At 40.1% G+C, this 19,935-nt stretch overlaps 1 protein-coding gene across 2 annotated transcripts in view; it reads right to left on the minus strand.

Annotated features, from left to right (window-relative positions):
* Nucleotides 1-19,935, minus strand: part of MLLT3 (MLLT3 super elongation complex subunit) — a 325,185-nt gene that overhangs the window by 81,883 nt on the left and 223,367 nt on the right. For both annotated transcript variants that reach the window (XM_056117039.1, XM_056117040.1), the window contains exon 5: nucleotides 9,364-10,071. In XM_056117039.1, coding sequence (XP_055973014.1) covers nucleotides 9,364-10,071 — 708 coding nt within the window. The remainder of the gene's footprint in view (nucleotides 1-9,363; nucleotides 10,072-19,935) is intronic.

The raw sequence follows: 19,935 nt of genomic DNA on the forward strand, positions 1-19,935 counted from the left end.
AGGAAATGGCGCCCAACAAAAGAAGGGAAGTCGCTTTTTCCTTCTTTCTTTTTTCCCTTTTCAAAGAAACTTCTGCTAAGATGGCTTGATATATTTATCCTGTAACACTTGGAAAAATGCTAAATGCTACCATCTATCTAAAGGAATTGTGTCTATTAAAAAAAATAGCGTTTAGCAATCCAAAATGATCTAAAGACATGAATCGAATCTCAGTTCCCCTATTAAACACATTACTTTAACTATATTTTTAAATTTACAATCTCATTTCTCACAGTTGAGGCTAAAGTATGTGACATTTAACCAAATGTCCATTTTTTCAGGGGGAAAAATCATTAAAATTTTTTGACTCCTTTTATATTGTAATTAAAACTCTACAAAGACAAAGGTGCAGGCAATGATATGAACTATTGTCATAACCAAGTCTGTTCTAAAAACCATCATTTCCATGGCCTCTGTCATGAATACCAAATTTTGTCATATCACAAACCAGGGTCAATTCAATAACATTCTCTTTAAAAGCACAATTATATCCTAAAAAAGAACAAAAAAAAGAAATAAAGAATTATAGGAGAGGTGAAATGTATTTGGATTATGTTTTCATTAACAATGAAAGTTTAAACAGGTTAATACAAACTATAATTATAAACTTTTATTTGACATTGATATCCTCAGAGATCCTGCTCTTTTCAAGCTGCTAGTTACTGGTAAGCACAGTCATCTCCATAAATGACCAATTACAGCAGCAAAAAACGATAAATTCTGTGAACATTAATATTAAGAACCCTACTTAGATGAGGTCAGGAGGCTAGAAAGTGAATGTTCATGCATGCGTAAACCAGCTAACTACAGGCCTCAACTTGCCTGAGTCTCCCTAAAGAACTGAAGTGGTTTCTTCCTTCGGCAGAGTGAGTGGGAGGGTCCTTCAGAGGTTTCTTAGCCTGGGATTCAGGAAAATACCAGCAGACCTCACTGGAATGGTATCATCTTTTACTGTTCTAGATAAACCCATTTTGTTGTTAGAATAACTCATTGTTTTTCTTTGAGGTTTGAAACACCTAAATCCAAAATGGCCTTACTCTGTTGGAATTACCTAACTGCTTACAAAAAAATCCCTTTACAGGGGCTGGAGCAATAGCACAGCGGGTAGGGCGTTTGCTTTGCATGCGGCCAACCCGGGTTTAATTCCCAGCATCCCATATGGTCCCGAGCACCACCAGGGGTAATTCCTGAGTGCAGAGCCAAGAGTAACCCCTGTGCATTGCCGGGTGTGACCCCCCCAAAAATCCCTTTACATGCAGCTGACTCAGAGCACTGGTACCCCTGATGGTGACCCCAGCACCACCAGGAATGATTCTTGATCACAGGATCAGGAGTAAACTTTGAGCACAGCTCAATGTGACCCACAAACAAAAAATAAATAGAAAGACTGTCTTTCCAGGGGTCTGAGGGATGGCTCGAAGGGCAGAATGCATGCTTTGCATGTTAGAACTCCAGGTTTGATCCCCAATACCATATGGTCCTCTGAGCACTACCAGGAATGAACCCCGAGTACCAATATGGGAACAGTCCTGAGTACTGCTGTGTGGTCCCCAAATAAAATATAATAAAATAATAATAATAAGAGTAGTAGCACTGTTAGCACTGTTTTCCTGTTGTTCATCGATTTGCTCAAGCAGGCCCAGTAACGTCTCCATTGTGAGACTTGCTATTACTGTTTTTGGCATATCAAATACGTCATGGGTAGCTTGCCAGGCTTTTCCATGCAGTATGGCTTTTCCATACTCTTGGTAGCTCAGTAATAGTAATAATAAATTGTTCTTCCAATCTCTACCTCAATCCTACCTCTGACACTCTATTGCAGTGGAAAATTCTTGATGGATTTCAACAAGGCAATGTTAGATTTCTTCATATGATATAAATTATTTTAGGAATTGTGAAATCACGATCATGATCATCCTATTGTTCGTCGATTGCCTTAAGCAGTCACCAGTAATGTCTCTTCCGCCCTAGCCCTGAGATTTTAAAAAGTACCATATTCAAGGCTCTTTCAGGGTTTGGAGAATGAGACCCATCATTGTTACTGGTATTTGGCATATCGGGTACACCACGGGGAGTTTACCAGACTCTGCCGTGTGGGCAGGCTACACTTGGTATTGTGAAATGTATTTAAAAATTACTCTTTCATTGGGCTGGGGATGTAACTCAAGTGGTAGTAGAGTATTGCACATGGAAGCCCTGGCAAGACAATCTTGTGCCTAGCTCCACGGGGTATGTCTGTGCCCACAAACACACACATGCACATACACATACACATACACATATACACACAAACAAACACATGGATGAGCAAGAGCAAAACAAAAACTACTCATTCAGAAATGGCAGTCATAATAACCCAAAGAGAAATAATTTCTTTGGATATCTTCCTTAATAGTAATCACAATTTAAAAAAATCAATATTGTTAAGTATATTCTAGCTATTCAATAAAAACAAAAGAGAATGTGGGAAACTTTGGCTTATCTTTTTGTTTTGTTTTAGGGCCACATCCAGGAATATTCAGGGGTCCCTTCTGGTGGTGCTGGGATTGAACCCCAGAATGCATGCACCCTAGTTTGCTAACATATCTCACATGGCTTGTCTTCTGAGCTAAAAACATTTTTATTATATGTAATACATTCATGTCAGTATCAAGGCCATATTTCTCCAGATGAAATTAGAACATGATTTATTCTATTACTCCCCCCACTCTGAAATCATAATCTTCTCACTTGAAACAGGTCTCTATAATTTTGTAGGCTTTCAAATTTCAAGAAAACCATTTTCAAAGCTACAGGTTATAAAGGCTGCCAGAAACCAAGTCATATAAATCAATGGCTCACCCAGAGTTTCAATTATTGTACTAAATGCTTTATGGAGATGAACTATTCTCATAGCAAGCTCACAAAGTCAGTATCATAATGTCCAATGTACCAAAAAGGAAACAGAAATACAGAAGGTCAAATCATTTGCTCAAGATTGTTGGCCAAGATAGGATTCAAAGCACAACCTGACACCAGAGTGCAGATTTAATTGGTTTGGTTTGGTTTGTGACCTACTCCTGGTTCTGGGCTTAGGACTCACTCCCAGTGGTGCCTGGGAACCAACCTGGGGCTCCTGCAGGCAAAACAATGCAGTTATTATTTAATTATTTATCGTTCTACTTCGACAATTAGCAAGCAATGTATAAGTGACCACTTATAACACGTGCAAAATACACAAGTGATTTATGTCCTCCTTTCTCTGTTACATACCACATACAAAAAAGAGCTATATATACCCATAATCTTTTTCTCGAATTCAACTTAAAAATGCACTGATGACTTTTTGTACATAAGACCAGAACCTAATTATGGAAAAAAGCTTCTTTTTAAGATCCTTATTTAGGAAAAAAAATCAGGCAATTCACTGCAATTTGAATGGAACAGGAGGATAGCAACATAAAATTCAGAAAAAGACAAATGCCAGATGGTCACACTTATCTGTGGTACACAGAAAAAGAGGACAGGTAATGCAAGGAATCAAAGGGGTTGGGGGGAATGCCTGGATTACTCTAGTCCTTAGATTATAGAAATGAGAAAGACAGGAAAGGAAAGAAATTGAGAAGGGACGAAGGTGCAGATGGAAGGTAACAGGGGCAGTGGTCTCCAGCATATCAGCAGTGTAGAGGTCTGCATTGATATATATAAAATCAATCACAGAACCAAAAACACTGAAAGCGGGAGGTCCAAACCACAACAACCAAATTTAAAAGGTGCCTGTTGAGAAGGCAGGCCAGGGGCTGGGAAAGAACCCAAGAACCGTGGTGGAGGGAAGTTGGCTCTGATGATGTGATTGGTGCTGGAACACATATGCCCAAAACTCATTATAAGTAACTTTGCAAATCACCATGCCTTAATAAAAAGTTAAAAAATAAAACTTTCTTTTGATTACAGTTCACCTGTACCAAGCAAGAATGTTTTCATTCCAGATATCCCAGAAACACAATCTTCCCCTCTGTCCTTCTAATTTATTCATGTGTTTCTTCCAAAGTCCATGATCTCTGCTCTCTAATATTACGTTTTACCCACAAATGAACACAGATGAGCCGGTCAGCTCATCTCGCTATGATGCAAATTATTTCCCCACCAAGGAAAGTGAAAGGCGCCAAATCAGTTACTGAGTTGAGAACCTCAAGGGCCCCTTAGTGCTCTCTGTTGAAAACTGTTTTCTGTTCTTTTTTGTCCTGCCCATGGAAGGAACACCCACTAAGAGGGAAAGGGTTTTTTTCAAAGGGGTGTGAAGGGCAGCTCTATTTACTATTTACTATTGGATTCTCCTTGGCTTACAGGAAAGATCTTCCATGCCCCAGCTGATTTGGAACCACTCCTGCCAATTTTCTGTCCCAGTATCAGCAACAGTAAAAGATCAATACTCCAAGATGAGAAAAGTAAAGTTGGGTTTTAGACCTAAAAAATAACTGAAAAAAATCATTGAGGCTTTCTTTACAATAATACACAGAATGCAATTCTCAAACTAATGTAATCTCTGGATATGTGGCTCTCTTGATGAACTATATTTGACAATTCACTAGCTATTAGGAGAAATTATAATTCTCTCTGTTCTACAAGACTTTTTAAGACATTGCTTTACATAAACACCACAACTTGAACATGACGTGGATAAATGATAAAGGCCTGAGTTCAATCTTCGGCAACATTAAAAGAAAGAAAAGTCATGTTATTTTTAAAAATTATCTGAAGAGGAAGATTATCTGTAATCATTTCTTGTAGAAAGACCATTGAAATATGCTTTATGAATACCATTTGGTCTTCTCACAAATCAGCAAACATTTAAGAAGGGTGCCTTTGAAACCAGACCAAAAAGAATTAAGAGTTGGACTCAGGCCTGGGTTGCGGCTCAGTGTAGAGCATTTGCCTTGCATGTGGAGGGCCTGGGTTCAATCCACAGCACAAGGAGGTTGTGGGCCAGGGTGCTGATGGTGGTAGTGGTGGCTTGAACTCAAAATGAAACCAGGCAAACTCCTCTGGGCCAGGGTGATTGGGAATGTAAGGAATGTTCCATTTTTGTTATCTTGTCCTTCCCCAAAATCCCACAGGAGGAAGATAGTCTGAAGCAAATCCTTAGTCAGAAACCTTTTAGATTTACAGATAAATCAGAGCATGCGTCAGAGCATGTCAGAGGACCATCCTCAACAGAGTTAACGACCACCTCTGCGTCGATGAGCCTTTTCTAAAATCAGACTTCCCCTTTTCCTATAGAACTGCTTTTTGTTAGCTTGCAAAAAATAAGGTAAAGGCCCTCCCGTTGATCGTCGATTTGCTCGAGCGGGCCCAGTAACGTCTCCATTGGAGACTTTGTTGTTACTGTGTCTGGCATATCGAATACTCTCGGTAGCTTGCCGGGCTCTCCGAGAGGGGCGGAGGAATCGAACTCGGGTCGGCCATGTTGGCCGCGTGTAAGGTGAACGCCCTACCCGCTGTGCTATCGCTCCAGCCCTTGCAAAAAATAAATTAAAAAAAAAAAAAAGACATGTGCTTGCCATTCACAACTTGGTACTTTGTTTACCTTGATTCTCCCATTAAATTTTTTCCCCTTTGTTTTGGGGGTTGCATTCAGCAATGCTAGGGCTACTCCTGGCTCTGTGCTGGGGGTCCGTTCTGATAGTGCTCAGGGGACCATGCAGTGCTAGAAATCAAAACCAGGGCTCTCACATGCAAACTATATTCTTCAATCTTTTGAGCCTTCTTCCCAGTCACTGTCGGGTTTTAAATAAGGAGGTGCTCTGGGAACTTGAGGTCACTTCTTGAGGTGCTCGGTTGAGTAGTACAGTTCTGGCACATTGGTGCTTGGGGCCAGAAATGCGGTCAGCCCAGCATTGCTTGGGGGAGTCTCAATAGCCACCAGGGGGTCATGTGATGCCAGGGATGGAACTGAGGGCCTCACCTACACTAAGCATGCACTTTACCTTACCTTTAAACTATATCCCCAGCCCTCTCCTCATCTGTCTCTTGACTGGCATTAAAGCGGCAGTGGACCGATATGATTGGTTATGTCTTTCAAAATTCTGATCAGGCCAGAAATGCAGTTGAAGGGCAGAGCATTTGCCTTGCATGTATGAGGTCCAGGTTTAGATTCTCAACACCGCCCCCCCCCCCCCGTCCCCAACACAAAAGCATTATTCTTGATTATCATATGCTATAAAAAATACACATAATCTGAAATAAAGGGTTTAGAAACCATTACATATACTAAAAACTATATTCTGCTTTGTTTTGAAACACTGGGCACAATTAACTTAGAAACTGTTCATATCCCACAAGACACTAGTAGAATTCTACAAGAAAAAAACCTCCAACCCCATTAAAAAATGGGGACAAGAAATGAACAGAAGTTTTCTCAAAAAAGAAATACAAATGGCCTAAAGGCACATGAAAAAATGCTCTACATCGCTAGCCATCAGGGAGATGCAAATCAAAACAACAATGAGATATCATCTCACACCACAGAGATTGGCACACATTCAAAAGAACAAAAGCAACCAGTGCCGGCGTGGATGTGGGGAAAAAAGGACACTCTTTCACTGTTGGTGGGAATGCCCACTAGTCCAACCTTTCTGGAAAACAATATGGAGACACCTTCAAAAACTAGAAATTGAGCTTCCATATGACCCTGCAATACGACTTCTGGGAAGATATCCCGAGGATGCAAAAAAGTACAGTAGAAATGATATCTGTACCTATATGTCCATTGCAGCACTGTTCACGATAGCCAAAATCTGGAAACAACCCAAGTGCCCTAGAACAGATGACTGGTTAAAGAAACTTTGGTCCATCTACACAATGGAATACCATGCAGCTGTCAGGAGAGATGAAGTCATGAACTTGCTTACATGGAGAGGATTGTGCTATGTGAAATGAGTCAGAAAGAGAGGGACAGACGTAGAAGGACTTTACTCATTTGTGGAGTATAAAAAACATAACATGAGGCTGACACCTAAGGATTGTAGATACACGGGACAGGTGGATTGTTCCATGGCTGGAAGCCTGCCTCATGAGCAAAGGGGAGAATGCAGCTGGAATAGATAAGGGATCGCTAAGAAAAAGATGGCTGGAGGAATCGGTCAGGATGGGAGATGTGTACAGAAAGTAGATAAAGGACCAAACATGATAACCTCTCAGGGTCTGTATTGCAAACCATAATGCCCAAAAGTAAAGAGAGATTATGGGGAATCATGTATGCCCTGGAGGGTGGGAAATGGGGGGTATACCAGGGATATTGGTGGTGGGGAATGTGCACTTGTGGAGGGATGGGTGTTTGATCATTGTGTGATTGTAACCCAAACATGAAAGCTTGTAACCATCTCACGGTGATTCAATAAAATTAAAAAAAAAAAAAAAAGAAACTGTTCATATCCCAAGTTGGGATAATTCCTTTCTTTCATTTTATGGGGTCATGACACCTCTTGTCTCTTATTTCCTAAATAAAACAATTTTATTTGAAAAATTGTTAATAACTTAGTAAACATATTTCATGGCTCACCAATGAACCACAATCCACAATTTGAAAATCTCTGCTCTAAAAGAACAGCAACTTGTCAGAATATGAAAAGACAAATTTGCTAAACTTGGCAATCTTGACACACTAATTACACCCCAAAGTCAATATACATTTCAGGGTGATTCAAGATAAAAGCCAACTATACGGAAAGTTCCCAGTGACACTTACATTAAAAGAGAATTTTGAATTGAGAGGAAAGGTGAAATATAAAAAAAAAAAAGATAAAAATAAAATACTTGAAGTTTTGAAACAAACCCATTAGCTCCCATATTCATTTCATATTCACTGTAAAATCTGACCCTCCCCCCCAAAAAAAAAGTACAAATTAACCAATGTCTAGTCCTTTATACACCACCGCTACAAATATGATTCTATTAAAATCTGAAGGTTAGCTTTGGAGAATAGGGAAAAGTGAGTAGGGGTGGTCTAAATGATTTGTATTGGCACTGAAGTCATATCTCAACCAGCTAGCCTTGCACTAAGAACAAGGCAAATACAGAATGGAGAATTCGCTGCTAAAGCCCCCTCTTTTGTTAGCACTCGAACCTAAGAAGGTTTGCAGGGCAACTCTATGTGACAGAAAGAGAAGTTACTATAAAATGCCCTACAATTTTTAGCTGAACTCTTCCCTTGACCATACTGCAGAAATACAAACAAACCAACATAAGAAGATTACTGGGGTGAATCATGAGTGAGAGATAAGCAACTGAAAAGGCCAAACGGAAAAAAAGAAAAGCTGAAAGGAGATAATTTCGTAGTACATACTGCTCATTCTCTAGAAATAGAATTGATTATCTTCTGAATTACTAACAGCCCTATCATTAAAAGTGTAAGATTTCTTACATTGCTAGATTAGAATAAAGAACCTTCCAAGGGATTAGAAAATCCCTTCCAACTCAGAGAAATCTGTAATTATAAGCTTAAATCTCAACATCAAATAACATTTTGGGTCAGATGGTCTTTTAGGTACTCACAATAAATTTCATCATCAAAAGAACTTGTAATGAAAATCACATACCACAAAACTTTCAAAGTCAGTGACTATACAACTAAAAGATTTTTTGTTTTAATTTTCTAAATACTGCCACTTTATTTCATAGGTTTCACATATATATATATATGTAAAATAATTTCAAAATACTAACACCAGCTTTCCATCTCTGTAAACAAATAACTTGCTTTGAGCAAAAAAAATAATCAACATTATTGCACTCTGCTATGTTCTATTATTCTTTTAAAATCATTTTCCCTTGGGCTGGGGAGGTAGCTCAGAAGGCAGGAGCACATGCTTTGCATGCAGGAGGCCCAGATCCCTGGCACAACATGGTCCCCAGGGCACAGCTGCCTCCAAGCACTGAGCACCGCTGGGTGTGGCCCCAAAACAAAACAAAAATTTCATTTGTCCTTGAATTCAAGTTTCATAGCATTCTTCTCAGTTTTCTCAATCAGCAACCACTGAAAAATTATAGTAGCTAAGCTCTATTGCATAACTAAAATTTTATGCTGCTGATCAAACAAACCATTATTATACTAAGGACATCTTCGCTTTAGCCATTTAAAACATGGCCTTAAACTCTGCATATCCCTTAATAATTTCATTTCTTTTCACAAGTTCAGGAAATTTCATTTCTAGGTCACAGGTATGTCTGTTTCTCCATGTTATGGATCAGTGGCCACTGTCTCCCTCTTTCTTTATCCTGAGGCTGTCTGGAAAACTATCTAAACACTTACTAAGAGAAAGACAGGGAAACCAATGAGGTACTCACATCAGATTTGGAGGACATATTCTCCTCCACGTCGGAATCATTGGGATCCACTATATCATCAAAGGGTGGCAACGTTGATTTCTTCTTCTCTGATGGCTCACTTTCAATTTTGACTTTTCCCATCTTGACATGAGATTTATCTTTGATCTGTTTTTTGTCAGCAGAACAAGTGAGTATCAGTGGCGGCGCGCTAGAAAAACTTTTAAATAAAGCCTCTGAGCTACTCTTTTTCCTTTTTTTCGCTGAGAGTTCTTCAGAATCGGAAATGGGGGGCCTTTTACTAGGAGCCTTTTTCTCTTGCTGTCCACTGCTGATCGTGAGTAAGTTACTGTCTGGTTTGGGCTCCTTGGACATGGGTTTCGGTTCCTTGAAGGCCATCTTCGGAACAATTTTTTCTTCTTTCAGTGGTTTATTTTCTTTGGGTTTCTTAGAAGATTCTTTGGAAGATTTGGTGTGATCCCTGGAAGGTTCTTTGAAGGCACTTTTATATTCTCGGGAGTCTTTAGAAGGTTTTTCCTTGTGCTCCTTCATTAATTTGTGAGGCTTTGAAAAACTGGTACTGCTGCCGCTGCTGCTGCTGCTGCTGCTACTGCTGCTACTGCTGCTGCTGCTGCTACTGCTGCTGCTGCTGCTGCTGCTACTGCTGCTGCTGCTGCTACAGCTGCTGCTGCTGCTGCTGCTGCTGGTATGAACGCTCCTGTTAGGGTCCTGCAGAAGGCGAGACCAAAGGCAAGAGTCAGAACGCAACAGCAACCGCGGGGCCAAAGCTAGTGCATTGGCATTTGACTGACCCAAAGGGAACGCACGCCTTGCAGGCTCTCAAATTCGCTTTCATGGAAACCGGCAAGCACCATGGAACAGGTGGGCACGGGGTATGTGAGACATGTAGTGCATGAGGGCGACTCTCATCGAGGAATTTAATGAGGCAAGCTGCTTTCTTAATCATGACAGGCCTGGTGCTCTAAATATTTCATTCAACAAATGGTCGCTGGCACTTGTCTAGTGCAAGATATCAAGATGAAATACATATCTACCCCTCTTCTTAATAACTGTGGCATGACTAGGATGCAGAGTGGCCATAACAGTCACCAAAAAGAAGCTATGATCGCAAAAAAGAAGGGGCGTAATTAATTATGTTGGGGTGCAGAGCAAACAACTCAGAAATTTAGAAGGAACTAGCTAACACTGGAATTAGGTCCTAAGGGGCAAGGGTAAAATACTAGAAAGCAGAATTAAAAGTACTTGGAGACACAGAAACGATAATGAACTAGAACAACGAAGAATTAAAGCGCAGACTATATTTGGAGAACAGCACGCAGTTATAGCAAACAGACAAAGAGACAGACAAAATAGCCCAGGGACTGAGAATGTAGCTCAGGGATAAAGTACTTGACTTTCACATGCGAGGCCCTGGATTAATCCCTGATGGAGGAAGGGAAGAATGGGAGACAGAAGAGAGGGAGGGAAGTAAGGGTGAGAAAAATGACGAGGATCAAAAAAACAAAACAAAAAATTAAAAAAATATTCATTTTGAGTGAAAATGCAGTTATTATTAGCAATCCAAACCTCCTCAGTTAGGAATGATGTCTCATATCCTCTAACAAATTAAAAGGAAATCTAGGGCTGGCCTGGGTCTTGGTAGTAAAGCACTTGCCTTCCATGTGTGAGTTCGACATCCCCCACCACATGCAGAACACCAAGCCTGGAGAAGCTTCCGAGCACTGCAGGGTATGGCCCAAGCACAAAACAAAGAAACCTACCAGAATAAAGACTGTGCCAAATTTCTCTGCAAATGAAGTAAAAATTTGTCTTTAGCAGTTACTATTGTGTAACCACGAAGAAGTTAAATGTGGTCTTGAAACGTGTTCAAGTTTTTCATTCACAGAAACACCTCAGAATATAAAACCTATATATAATATTTTATTTAGAAACAAAATCTAAGTCCATACATAACTGTATTTGTGAACCTCCACTATGAAACAGAAATAGATCCTGGACATAACAAAATCTATCTATATATCCAAAATAGAGCTTTTCTTGTTTTTTTTCTACACACTAGGAAAACAAAGGCAAATAAATGTCCAAATTTTCACTAAAATTCACATGCTTTTTTAAGAGTTGCCTTGGTGGACTCCAATATAGTACATGGGGTAAGGCATTTGCCTTGAATGTGGTCAACCCTGGTTCAAATCTTCAGCATCACATATGGGTCCCTGAGCATAGAGCAAGGAATAGCTACATACTACTGCTGAATGTGGTCCAAATTCCCCAGCCAAAAAACCCAAAAATGTTGTGAGAGACTTAAATAAAGGCAAGTGTTCTAGCCTTACTGCTGAGCCACATCCTTTACTCTTACACCTTCAGTCTTTTTAAGATTCACCTATGAGTCAACACTAGTGATTAGTGTTGGAAAAGTATACATAGGAAACTGAACTATGCAAAGCATGATGCCTTAATATTTTAGAAAAAAATTAGTGCAGGAAATTAAAAAATATTCTAAAAATTCATAATAAATTAGTAATTCAATTTCTTTCCAAAATTCACCTCTAACTTACTCACTTACAGATCAATGATATTTGAACCAATCCTGTATACCTTACAAATCTAGAAATTCCAGAAAAGACAGCAGACGACCGTGGCTATATTTTTAACTAGAATTGACAAGTCAGTGCTATTCTAAAACAAAGAAAACAACCACCCATGTATATGTAAATACAATGGAAAATATACAAAATAAAAACTTATTGTCCTATTAATGGAAATATGTATTTTTTATTTGCTAAATGAGAACAGCAAGTGACATATACCAAGTATTTCATTTATTTGCTCAAGTGAGCATTTGGTTTTAAAATTCTGAAATGAATGGAGCTGAGAGATGGCTCAAAGGGCTGGAGCTTCTGCTCTGAGGGAAGCCAGGGTTCAACCCCCAGCACCACATGGTTCCTGAGCACAGTCGAGTTGAGCCCACCACCAGCACTGAGATGGGGGCAGCTTCTGAGCACCATCCTGGTGTGGCCCCCCAAAGAAAAATATACTAAACCTGATGAAGTTTCCAATCAAATAACATGCCTGAGTATATCTAACTAGATCATTCTTCACAAAACACTTAAATCTGCAATTTAAAAGAAGACTGCTAAAGGTAATGTCCAGATTGCTAAAACTATATTATTTTACAAATTGTATTAGAAGACATTTCCTGGCATGTTAAGCAATATAATAAATAATTAAAATAAAGCACAGTGGACAAACTAAATAAAGCACAGTGGACAAACTAAATTAAGAAAGAACATTGAAATCTAATATCCTTGATTTTTTTTTAAAAATTGACTTGATTCATTGAATTTTGATTCTTTAAAAGTGGGCATTCTAATTATGGCTTCAGTGCACACAAGCATTGCTGTTCAGTATACAGACTATATGAAATGTTACCCATTATTTTCAAGTGTGACAGTGAATTTGTCAAAGACTACTCATCTTACTGGTTTCGATAAATGTTAATTTCTAAAACAAATACAGAAATTTTAACCTAGCAAATTTTCTAATTTTAAACATTAAAAGTACTTTCCAAGGAGAAGAGAAATAGTTCAAGGGGCGGGAATGCATGCTTTGCACCCAAGAACCACAGGTTCAATCCCTGGCACCACATAGAATCTCCACCCCTCAAAATACTATCAGAAATGACCTCCAAGCAATAAGCTAAAAGTAGCCCCTAAGCAACCAGTAGGGTTGGCCTCCAAACAAAAATAATGATACATTCTAGCATGAGAGAGAGAGAGAGAGAGAGAGAGAGAAAGAGAGAGAACTAGAAAGTGAGTCCCATCTCCCATTCTTGTTCTTCTTCTAAAACTTTTCTGTAAACTCTCAGGATTCCCACAGAAGGAGCCAGAAGGTCAAACTCCTTGTGTCTTCTGAGGCCTAAGAAGTGATTAAAAACTGGATCAGCTCACAGCTCAATTTTTTTCAAAAGAGATTCTAGAGTAGCAGATTGAAAGAATCTACATGGTAATCTCTGTTCTTGCTGTGCACATGCAAACCAAATGTCCAATTTTGTTACAAGTAAACTTAATTTGGTAAACTTAATTTAATCTAGCAAACAAGTAAACTGCAATTAGATGACAGAAATGAGGTGAGAATGGGAAGGAAATGTTCTGTTTAAACACACTTTTGTTTCCATCAGATTCTACTTTTACTCCTCATTTTCACTTGTGAATTGAGATGGATACTGACCTTTTCTAATATGTGACTTTCCAAAGTAACATTTCAGGCTTTCTTCTAGTCATTTTGACTTTTGTTCTGTCTTTTTAAAATAAATCACACAAGTTTTTTGTTTGTTTTTGCTCAGCATTACCTGAGTATCTGGTAATGCTCAGGGTTTACTTCTGGCTCTGTGCTTAGGGATCAGTCCTTGCAGGGCTCAAGGAACCAGTGATAGCATGAGAGAGAGACACACACAGAGAAAGAGAGAGACAGAGAGACAGAGACACAGAGAGAGAGAGAGACAGAGAGACAGAGAGAGACAGAGGCAGAGAAACAGAGAGACAAAGAAACAGAGACAGAGACAGACAGACTTAGAACCATTGATAAAAGTGGGTCCCAAGCGTAAAGATTTTATAAATATTAGATTACACCAGCCCAGGAGCTTCCAATTAAAGACGTGCTGATCAACCCCTTTCCAGAGTTCCAGAAATCTCCCTGACTCAGTACCCAGCAAGAATTTCAATTTGCTCCCATTTCTAACTCCCCACGCACCGCCCCCCCCCTCGCCACACACACACACACACACACACACACACACACACACACACACATCTTTTGACTCCATAAGAATGTCTGTTATTCTGAGACCCACCTGCAGCACTGTCTCAAGGTAAACAACTGGTCAATGGGATGAATCTATTCTCAGAACTGGGACATTAATTTTAGGAAATAAATTAAACAACTCCACTTCTGAATTGTGCAACTTTTGGAGATGCTCCAAAAGTGGGACTGAAGAGAGAAAAAGCAGCAAATTTTTGATTTCTTGGGAGGGACCCTGAAGGCAGGATGAAGATTTGCTTTAAGGAGTCATTGATATGCAAAGAGCTCCCTTCAGGCAGGGTCCCAAGAAGATCATCCCTCTATATCTCAACAGTAATCCATAACCTTTTCATCCTAAGCATTTTAGGTTAAGCATCTGCTTCACCTTCTAATTTTAAGAGGGTATCCAGGAGACATTAGTATTTGGTTCTCAGTACCTCCGGCTCTCTCCCATCTATACAGGATGTATACAAGCTACTGTTTTTAACTGTGAATTATTCCTTAAAGTCTATTTTTATTATTGTGGAAGCCACTCAGGGGTTGTGCTCAGGGGTTCTTTCAGAGCTTGTAGTAGCAAGTGTAGGACATTTCCCTGGCACATGGCTGACCTGGGTTCAATCCCTGCCATTATATATGTTCCGCTGAGTCTATGGCCCTACCTCCCTGAAGGCACCCAATTTCATCTGAACTCAGAAGCTAAGCAGGATCAGGCCAGTTAGTACTTGAATGGGAAGTCATATGATCCCCTGAGCACTGCTGGGAGTGATCCCAGAGCATAGGGGTCTATCTGTTGTCAAGTGCTAAGGAATAAACCCAGGGACACCTGCAAGGCATGGGCTCTACTACTTGGGCCATGCCCAACATATTTTTTTTTAACTTTTATCATTATTACTTAGGTGACATAGTTACAATATTGCTAACATTTATACCTTATACTGATAAGTGCACCTTACCATCACCAAAATTCCCAAGACCCGTCACCACTGTCTTTTTCTTTGGGGGGAGATGGGTTTTAGGTTCTACACCCAGAGGTGCTCAGAGACTCGGTGGTCAGGAGTGACTCAGGGAGATGCTCAAACGACCATTTTTGGTGCCAGGGATCAAACAAGAGTTGACAGTGCGCAAAGCAAGCACCTTAACCCCTGTAGCTCTGACCTTATGCTACCTCTAATCCTCTCTTCACCATTCTGTCCCCTCGTAAGCAGTTTGTAATCCAAGGCCAAAGGCTTATCATCATTTTATACTGATTCCCTGGCTTTGTTTCCCTCTATTATAAAAATGAGTGAGATCATTTTTCTTCTGGCTTGGGGGAGGAGGGAGGTAGTAGTGTGGGAGCACTCAGTAGTGATTCCCAGCTTCACCGCAGGGATCCCTGCCCAGGATCCGTGTGGTACCTGGAATCAAACCTGGACTCTGCGTACAAAGCATTTGATCCAGCCCTCTGAGCTCTTTCCTCAGCTTGATCCTTTTTACCTTGAAAAAGATTGAATAGGGGCCTTCAACATGGTTCAGGGGTAAAGTGTCTGCTTGCATGCATGGGATCTGGATTCCATTCCAGCACCAAAAAATAATGAAAAGTTCAAAAAAATTAAATCATAAACTAAGACAATTCAGAGTGGTCTTAAAAAAAAAAAAACATTTTCTGATGGTGGCTTTGAGAATGGGGTCCTCCACCAACCTTCTATCTTGCTGCCAATAAACTCTTTCTCAATCCATAAAAACAAAAATATTTTTTATGACTACACTATGAATAAAAAATTGAATAGCAACAAAAGTATAAAGGAATGATTTCTATTTGAGAGAGCTACTTTGGGGCACCAAGAGACTCAATCAATGGCAAAGTCCAAATGTATGCCATATGATTCCATGTACAAGCAGGTAAGAAATGTAAAACAGAAGCTAACAATACCAGAAAGGAATTGTTACTGATGAAGAATAAAAACTTTAGGGCTGGAGTGATAGCACAGCTGGGTAGGGTGTTTGCTTTGTATGTGGCCAACCCGGGTTCGATTCCCAGCATCCCATATGGTCCCCTGAGCACAGCCAGGAGTAATTCCTGAGTGCAAGAGCCAGGAATAACCCCTGAGCATCTCCAGGTATGATCCAAGAAGAAAAAAAAAAAAGAATAAAACCTTTTCCTGTTTCTCAGACTATCTATCCTTTATATACTGAGGATCAAATCACTGGTTTTAAAACTTTTATAAGACTATTTATGTAAATGTAAAATGCTAGGAAGCAGCATAAGATTAATTTACCAGTCAATGTGAAGTTAACATGTGTTATATAATTCAAATGATCTTCGCCTGAGACGGATTGGGAAAAAGTGAATATCAGTATTACAGAAAGCATGTGTGCATAATTCAAATCTCAAAGATAATTTAAATCTCAAAGAAAAATGACTGTTGCAACAGAAATGTACATATTCTGCCATAATTTTTTCACCGTGAATATGTTACTATATTTTCTTTCACATACTCAAATTCAATTGGATGCCTCCTTGTTTTAATTTTCTGGAACAGAACGGGAACTTTAATGTTTAATCTTTTCTAATACTTCTTTCCAGCAACTCTAGTAAATGGCTTAAGAAGAAGTGATAACTGGGACTTAGCGCAATAGTACAGCAGATAGGGAACTTGTCTTGCATGTAGTGACCCAGAATCAACCCCACTAACACCTCTAGGAGTGATCCCTGAGCCAGGGAGCCCTGTGCTCCGCCAGGTGTGCCCAAAATCCAATACAAAAATAAGGAAGAAAATATAGCTATATATAAGGTAAAAAGGTAAAGGCCCTCCCGTTGATCATCGATTTGCTCGAGCGGGCCCAGTAATGTCTCCATTGGAGACTTTGTTGTTACTATGTCTGGCATATCGAATACTCTCGGTAGCTTGCCGGGCTCTCCGAGAGGGGCGGAGGAATCGAACTCGGGTCGGCCATGTTGGCTGCGTGCAAGGCAGACGCCCTACCCGCTGTGCTATTGCTCCAGCCCATAGCTATATATAATCAGAATAAGTCTTTCTGATTCTCTGTGGCCCTCAATTCCCATATTATCACCCTGTCTTCTTCCCAGGACCACCAATAACTTAAAGCTCTTGCTTCCTGCGTCTCACCTTAACCTTGTTTCTTAGTTTTGGAATCTATACTAAATGGCCTCTCTGCTCTTCAAGATTTTCATATCATTCACAACTTGATCAATGAAATCTGCATCTGGACAAATCAACTTTCCCCAACAGTTACATAAAACTCAAACAACCTCCCTAATAGAATTTGTTCATTGGCCATCTTAAAAAGCTGGAAGAAAGTAAAGTGTTTAGGGCACATTCAAGGCATGTACTCTACTTGTTTGATCACCAACTCCACGGATATTCCGAGCATCACCAGGAGTAGCCCTGAAAGTCCCCAGCATCTCAGGGATGGAACAGCACAGCATCCTTGGCACTTGTGTTGAAGCTTCAAACATCCCGTCAGAGAATCACTTCTTAGTGATCTTTCTTAAGACCCTCCACAGCTCTCTGAGCACCACTTAGGAGACCCACATTCCCCACAAAAGCAAAAAGATAAAAAGTAAAAAGATACTTTCTAGAAATTGTAGGATATGCTAAGAGATAACTATATAAAGATGTGGAGAGTATCATGGTGAAAAATTGGGCTTTCAAAATAGAAGTTTCTTTTCTAGTATCATTGAATACAAATGGTACACGGATGAAATACTATTTGAGGCTGTAAGTGAGACAGTCAAAAACAGGATGGGGGCGGGGAGGGGCATAACCATACATTTGAATTTTACCTCCCCAACTTCAATTCCAAATCCAACCTGTTTACCTCTCATCAGCAAATCTATTCTGAACGGAAGTGAGCAGGGCTTGAAGAATGTGGTCATGGGCTATGGTAACCTTGATGGAAGGCTTGCTGTGCCCCAAGAAAAACCCAGAAGGCCTAACATACTGAAATATGTATGTACATGTGCAGTTAGCTTCCTGGGCACAGGGGTGTTCAGGGGGGTGGTGGTAGAGGGTGATTAAAAGGCAGGAGACTCCTGTTTGTGGCTAGGAACCACAAGGAGGAATGCAGATTTCCAAGGTGTGCACACATGAAACAGACCCAGGCTTGAACTTTTCACCACTGACAAGGTAATAATAAGGTCCCCTCACAGCTCACCCCGATTCCATTGCACAAAACCAACATACCTAAGGGTAGGAGAGACAAGGAAAGATCTAACATCTTCTAAAGGATATAAATGAACTAGAGGTAAAAGCAGCAGGACTATTTAAAAAGAGGCAAATGCAAAAAAATATATAATAATAATCATTTCCACAGATAAAGCAGTATTGAAAAACAAAACAAAACAAAACAAACAAACAAATGAAAAAAGCTTCATAGTTGAGAAACAAACTTTTAATTTGGAACCTGAAGGACAAACTGAGAAAATTGTCAAAGAATACAAAAAGATGAAAACTATATTGGGGTTGGATATAAATAGGTAAGGTATCTGCCTTGCAATGGCCAACCTGGGTTTGATCCCTCATATTCCATATGGTCCCCCAAGTACTGCACTGCAGCCAGAGATGATGCCACTCAGGGCAGAGCACTTGCCTTGCATGCATGAGGCCCTGATGCCATCGTGGCACTACATGCAAAAAAGAAGACAGCAATAGAAGTAAAACTGAAAGATTTAAAAAGCACACACACCCACACTCATCTAAAGGAAGGACTTGAGAAGGAATTTTTTTTTTTGCAGGGGGGCAGGATTGGGGATGGGGAGGGATGGGGAAGTATGTCTCCAAAGCAGGGCCCAAAAGGCCCAGGAGAACACTCTGGACCAGGCTTGGCCAACCTGGGCAGTGGTTCAATGCCAAGGCTCAAGTGCAGCTCAGCCTGGCAGTGCAGGAGAGCACCAAAGTCACACCTGGCAGTACTTGGGAGCCTCTATGGGTTTGCCCAGCAATGCCCGGGGTGAAGGGTCAAGAGGCAGGTGGGCAGAACAGTTAAGAGTGCTGGAAATGGAGCAGGACTCAGCAGCCTGAAGGGCATGTGCCTTAATCTGGCTGGCCCCTTGAGAAGAGATTTTTAACTAAACAACAACTGAATCAGAAATTATTTAGAAAATGAAGGGAAATAAGAATGCAATGGACCTTGACTCCTAGGCAATGGTGTAAATCTGAAAGAATAATAAATGATGTGAAATCTATTGGTTAAGGCCCAACATAAATTACTGACACAGAAAAGCTGGTTCTGAAAGAAAAACTGTCTACTGAGAAATTTAAGAATCTTAGAGGAAAGGATTATGGTATCAAGGTGAAGGAAAACATTAGTATCGTTTGTCATCTTAAAATAGGAAAAACTGTATTATGAGCAATTGAAAGGGACGGTGGCCAATAATGAAATGGAAAAGTTTAATGGAACTGGCATATAAATAACAGAAAACTGGGGACTTACTATCAGCTTGAAAATAGAAATTCAGAAAAATGGAAAAAAGCTACACATGTAAATAATGAGCAAGCTAACGAGTAATAAAATCAAGTTACCAGGGACCAGAGAGATAATACAGCAGGTCAGGAGCTCGCCTTGCATGTGGTTGACCTGGATTCAATCTCCAACCCCACATACGGTCCTACAAACCCTGCCAGGAGTGATTTCCTGAGCTCAAAACCAGCAGTAAACCCTGCACAATGTCAGGGTAAGAAATATCAGCCAAGTTCCCCCAAAGCAAGTATGAGCGCAGGATTGATACCACACAAACTGAAATTAAATGTTCAGAGGACTGAGAAGCATAAGCAA

Source organism: Sorex fumeus, unplaced genomic scaffold (assembly GCF_029834395.1).
Source record: "Sorex fumeus unplaced genomic scaffold, SorFum_2.1 ptg000034l, whole genome shotgun sequence".
NCBI lineage: Eukaryota > Metazoa > Chordata > Mammalia > Eulipotyphla > Soricidae > Sorex > Sorex fumeus.